Here is a 6000-nt window from a genome sequence, read left to right on the forward strand (position 1 = left end):
AAAATAAATATAATTAGGGAGGTGGGGTGGAGGAGAAAGCCTTTCTTGATCTTCTCTGCAAGATAAAAGTAAGTTTGGTTAAAAAAAAAAAATCCCCCCCCCCCCAAAAGAAATAAAGTACCCATAGGTGCTGCAAAATAGACAAACCTGGAAAACATGATAAATAGAGGAAGTGAGTTCCAAATGACCACATACTGGGTGTGCCTGGCTGGCTCAGTCGGTAGAGCATGCAACTCTTGATCTCAGGGTCATGAGTTCAAGCCCGACACTGGGTGTAGAACTTACTTGATTAAAAAAAAAAGACCACATATTATTTGATTCCAAGTACACGAAATGTTCAGAAAAGGCAAGTAGATTACTAGTTGCCTAGGGCTGGGGGCGGGAACAGGGATTAACTGCATGAGGGATATCTTTGGGGTGAGAGAAATGTTCTAAAACTGGATTTTAGTTGGGGTGCCCGGCTGGCTCAGTCAGTTGAGCATGCGACTCTTGATCTCAGGGTTGTAGTTTGAGCCCCACCTTTGGTGTAGAGATTACTTAAAAATAAAATCTTGGGGCACCTGGGTGGCTCAGTCAGTTAAGCATCTGCCTTCGGCTCAGGTCATGATCTCAGGGTCCTGGGATCGAGTCCCACATCGGGCTCCCTGCTTGACGGGGAGCCTGCTTCTCCCTCTCCCCCCCTTGTGCTCTCTCTCACGCTCGCTCGCTCACTCTCAAATAAATAAAATCTTTAAAAAATAATAAAATAAGGGCGCCTGGGTGGCTCAGTTGGTTAAGCGACTGCCTTCGGCTCAGGTCATGATCCTGGAGTCCCAGGATTGAGTCCCGCATCGGGCTCCCTGCTCGGCAGGGAGTCTGCTTCTCCCTCTGACCTTCCCCCCTCTCATGCTCTCTATCTCATTGTCTCTCAAATGAATAAATAAAATCTTTAAAAAAAAAAATAATAAATAAATAAAAATAAAAATAAAAAATAATAAAATAAAATCTTAAAAAAACTGGATTTTGGTGACAGCTGTATAAGTCAGAAAATTTACTAAAAGTCATTAAACTGTATACCTGAAATGGGTGAATTTTTTGGTATGTAATTATATTTTAATAAAGCTGTTTGCAAAGCAAAACAAAACACAACATGGTTTTGCTCTTCCTTAGTAGTCACTTTTTTTTTTTAAGATTTTATTTATTTATTTGACAGAGAGAGAGAGACAGTGAGAGAGGGAACACAAGCAGGGGGAGTGGGAGAGGGAGAAGCAGGCTTCCCGCCGAGCAGGGAGCCCGATGTGGGACTCGATCCCAGGACCCTGGGATCACGACCTGAGCCGAAGGCAGCTGCTTGACTGACTGAGCCACCCAGGCGCCCCCTTTAGTAGTCACTTAATAGTGCACCAGCGCTATATACAATTAACAGTATCAGTTCATTTTTATAACACACAGAGAAAGGATATTTTCCTGAAATAACTGGAAGAGGCAAAGGACATTAAATGTTATGTCCTATATTTACAACCCTAGTCCCTAGTACTGTAATACCTGTAACACAATAGGAGCGTGATAATTGTTTATTGAATGTAGTGTACTAAAAAATCACCCACAGGGAGCTAACTGGTCTGTCATTAGTGAAAACCAGCAGGAACAAGAGAATCAATGTTAGCAGGGAAGACAGTTCCCTACCCTGATTGTCTGAGGTAGAAAAATAAGTACAGTTACACATAGGTGCGATGTGGAATACAGTTATAGTTATTTCATCCTTTGCAAGTTGAAAGGCATTTAGAAACCACTCAAGACAAAGGAGGAGGGTTGAGGAACTGCTTTGATTTTTAGAAAGCAACAGACCCAGTAAAATCAGAAAAGTTTATTGAACAATTTAAAAGTGGTACTAGCATGTCAGTCATCATACAAATTCCTTTTAAGTATAAAAATCAAGATGTCAGTGTCTGTTCAGGACCATCAAATGAGTCCAATACAAAATCATACTCTCAGACTTGGGGATCACATCTCCACTCATTAGAGGACGCGAGTCTGACCAGACCAAGCCCAGGCTTACATCTGAGATTTTCCCAGGCAAAGCAGGAGCAGGAGGTGCTATTAAATTAAAAGCCAATTTAAAAGATTTCAGTAGCTAAATGTAAAGTTCCCAGAGACACAGGTGACAGCCGTGTTTCTAGCCCCTTTCAACCATGAAGTCCTTGTAAGCACCTCAGGCAGCATCAATCCGAGCATCCTGAGACCAGAATACACTCGAGCAACAGGTGCTTCATTTGGCCACCCGTGGGAAAAACTCAGTGACTACATAGAGCAGTTGGCACATGTGCCCACAGGCCAGTTGACTCCTACAGTCCCCACACTACAATAATAGACCCCCACTTTCCAAAGTGCTACTGGGCCTTAGTTAAGGAGGGCCACCCTCACCCTGTTCCAGTTAACACCCTGTTCACACAGAGCCCCTACAACCCCCCCTCCAAACAGGAGGCCCTGGGTCACATGCCAGAAATAGATACAGCACATTGAAACTGAGATAGAAGACATCTACTAGACAATACTATCCATCCTGGATCCTCCACAGCTTTAGACAATGGTGTAGAAATATACACCAATGAATTACTGTATGAAGAGGAGAGTACAGGGATAAAGGAAAAGCAAAACAGAACACTTTAGTCCATGGTGAGGGAAAGGAAAACCAGAAGGAAAGGAGGAAGAATAGTGAGCTTATGTAACCTTTCACTTTCTAACAACACTTGGTATCTGCTCAACCTCCAGCTTCCGCTTCTCCAAGAATAGGGGTGCCAGATTTAGCAAACAAAAATATAGGATGCCGCATTAAATTCGAATTTCAGATAAACAGCAAATAATTTTTTGACTCTATGTCCCAAATATTGCATGGTACATACTTACACTAAAAAATTATTTGTAAAAAAAACAAAAACAAAACTACTCTCTTTTATCTGGCAACCCTATCCAGGAGGCTCAGTTAACCTAAGGACTAATCTGATCATATAATGTCAAAGAGCAACAGCAAGACCATCCCAGAGCAAAGCACAGACCCTTCATTCACCACAGAAGGAGCTACGTGATTCTTTTAACTCCATTTCCCAAACTCTCAAAGATCCAATGCTTATTTTGGCAGGGTAAGAGAATATGTGCACAGTGGAGTTGTCAACTACTATCTGCCAGGTGGAGAAGTAAGTTTTCCTTCCATATCAAATGAAGAAGGTCAAAAATACAACTAGGGAGAAGGAGAAGCAGGCTTACTGGGGTAAGGAATCTGACTCCTACTGCCGCAGGGCAGGCTGAAATCCCCCAGCAAAATCCCCACAAATGTGACAGCCCCGGGGTCTGGAGATCCAACATACTCCAACTTTCTTCAAGCAACTAAAAGACCTCAAAAGGCAACCAGGACTGAAAATACACACACACACACACACACACACAATGTACAGAGGAGGGAGGAATAGGAAGAGAGCAAGGTAGGACACTGAGAAGAATCACACAACTCCCTGATAATGACTGGCAGAACATTTTGGTTGGGTGGCTGGTTGGTTTGTGGGGTTAACCTTCAGTGGTCTTTCCCTGAAGCAGAAGCTGACAGAAAAAAAAGGCCTCACAGAGGCCTCAGGGACATAGCTTTATGGGGGATTAATTCCACACCACCAGGCCCATAGTGCTATCATAATCTGATAGCAGATCTGACCATCGGACCCCACATCCAACGTGCTACCGTGACGAAGTGCCAAACTCATCTCCTGAGGGCAGAAGAGGAACCAGTAACAAGTCCGTGGCTGATAAACATTCCCCTCAAAGGCATAAAGAGGGAAGCATCAAAAAGAACAGGACCACATTATGCTTTTTTTTTTTCACCACAGCCTCTTTGGGATTTTCTAGTTCCTCTTAACCCAGCATCTCTCAAACTGTGCTTCCAGAGATGTTAACAGGTGTTGTGTGGAACCAAAAAAAAAAAAAGAAAAAAGAAAAGATTCAGTGAAATAAATTTGGGAAATGTTGCCCACTTATTAAAAGTTACAAATCCCCCCAGTAGAGGAACCAGTCCCGCTTTATTTAAATCACTGGTTACCAGAGGGAGGTGGGTGGGGGGGCCGGGGGAAATAGGTGATGGGATGGAGGAGGGCACTTGTGATGAGCACCACGTGATGTACGGAAGTGTTGAATCACTATATTGTACACCTGAAACTAACATTACACTGTATGTTAACTAACTGGAATTTAAATAAACACTTAAAAAAAAAACCCACTGGTTCCTGACTTACTTGACCACAGAACCTTGTCAAGGAACGTCTATTAGTATCTCCCAGAACTTTGAAAAATGCTGCTTAACCATTTTTGCAAGCATGTCTCATCTCCAGAATGGGAAGAACATGTTGACACTGGGAACACCCAGGAATCACATATAAAATGATTTTCTAAAATTAGTATATCGGAAAGTTTAAGGCAATGATTTGAAAACTATAGAAACTTGTCTTTCTGTGAGGCACTTACTCAATGGTAAATACAGCTAGGAAAGCTAATTTAGAGGTAAAAGTCAGTCAGTCAGTCAGTCTCTCTCTCTCTCACTCTCTCTCTCTCTCTCCCCAAACTTCCTCCAAAAGGTTCAGACCAAACTTCAAAGCAGCCATGTACAAACAAGGCTGTCTTTGTTCCTCCAAAAGCCCAATAACCTGGAGTCTAGGGTTTCTAGGAAAAGAGACAAATGGCTCATGCTGGCATTGTTTGTTCAATGCTATCAAAGGAATCCCTCTCATTCCCCCTTAGGTGCAGTCTCCAAGTAGCACCCCAAAAGCTATAAAAGGACACACTTCTTGGTGTTCTTCTTTGTGGCAGGGTAAAGCACAGCCCGAACAGCTTCTGAAAATACCTCGTGTACCCCATCCTGCATCAGGGCTGAACATTCTAGATACTTCACAGCCCCCACCTGCTTAGCCAGGGAAGTGCCTTGCTGAGGAGTTGTGGGCACTAGGCTCTGTTCCTTCAGCTTCTTCACTGTCTCAGTGTCATTCCGCAGGTCTCTCTTGGTACCTACCAGCAAGACAGGCACATTGGGACAATGATGGGAGACCTCGGGGTGCCACTTATGCCTCACATTGGCATACGAGGATGGGTTGCCAATGGAAAAACAAATGACAAAGATATTGGTCTGGGGGTAGGACAGCGTTCGCAGTCGGTCATACTCCTCTTGGCCAGCTGTGTCCCACAGGTTCAGGCTGACGATCTGGCCATCCACAGATGTCTGGGCACTATAGTTGTCAAAGACAGTGGGGATATACTCCTCAGGAAAGGCATTCGTTGTGTAACTGATGAGGAGGCAGGTCTTACCTACAGCCCCATCTCCTACAACCACGCATTTGATTGTCTGCATTCTTCCGTTGGAGTCCTAAGTGCAAGAGAGAAAGAAAGAATGTTCGCAGATGCTTGGTTCATTGGGGGAGCCTAAGCTTTATAGACATTTCTCTCTGAGGAGAAAGAGAGGAGGTAAGACCCCCACCACCACCACCACTGCCCATCCCCTTAACACCACAGAAGAGTCAGCTGGAAAAGACTATATAGGGCAAGAGTTCTTACCGTGGAGTCCATGGACTGCTAGAGGATAAACTTCAGTAGGTCCTAGAAGCCGCCTCTGAAGTATGCAATATTATGTGCATGTACATAAGTGAATTTTTCTGGAAAGAAGATCCAAAACTGTCAACAGGTTGTCAAAAAGGGCTGTCAGCCCAAAAAGATTAAAAACCATTCATATATATAGGTATTTGTTACATTTTTGCCAGGAGGTCTGGCATCTATCAGAGGTGCTAAAATATAGTGGGTGCTCAATAAATGGAAACTAATTTTTAAAATGCCATTGATGTTGGGGCACCTGGCTGGCACAGTCAGTTAGGCGTCCAACTCTCGGTTTTGGCTCAGGTCGTGATCTCAGGGTCATGGGATCGAGCCCTGCATTGCGCTCTGTGCTCAGCACGGAGTCTGCTTGAGATTCTCTCTCCCTCTCCCTCTGCCCCT

The 6000-nt window shown here is 43.9% G+C and overlaps 1 protein-coding gene across 1 annotated transcript; it reads right to left on the bottom strand.

The window, feature by feature from the left end:
• Positions 1-4707: 4707 nt before the first annotated feature.
• LOC110572224 (rho-related GTP-binding protein RhoG-like) lies at positions 4708-5656 on the bottom strand. The gene is made up of 2 exons (XM_021680473.1): positions 5566-5656; positions 4708-5377 (listed from the first exon to the last, which is right to left on the bottom strand). The coding sequence occupies exons 1-2, from the start codon at positions 5575-5577 to the stop codon at positions 4787-4789; spliced, it is 603 nt and encodes a 200-aa protein (XP_021536148.1). The 5' UTR covers positions 5578-5656; the 3' UTR covers positions 4708-4786.
• Positions 5657-6000: the final 344 nt, after the last annotated feature.

The sequence above is a fragment of the Neomonachus schauinslandi genome, chromosome X (genome assembly GCF_002201575.2).
Source record: "Neomonachus schauinslandi chromosome X, ASM220157v2, whole genome shotgun sequence".
Lineage (NCBI taxonomy): Eukaryota > Metazoa > Chordata > Mammalia > Carnivora > Phocidae > Neomonachus > Neomonachus schauinslandi.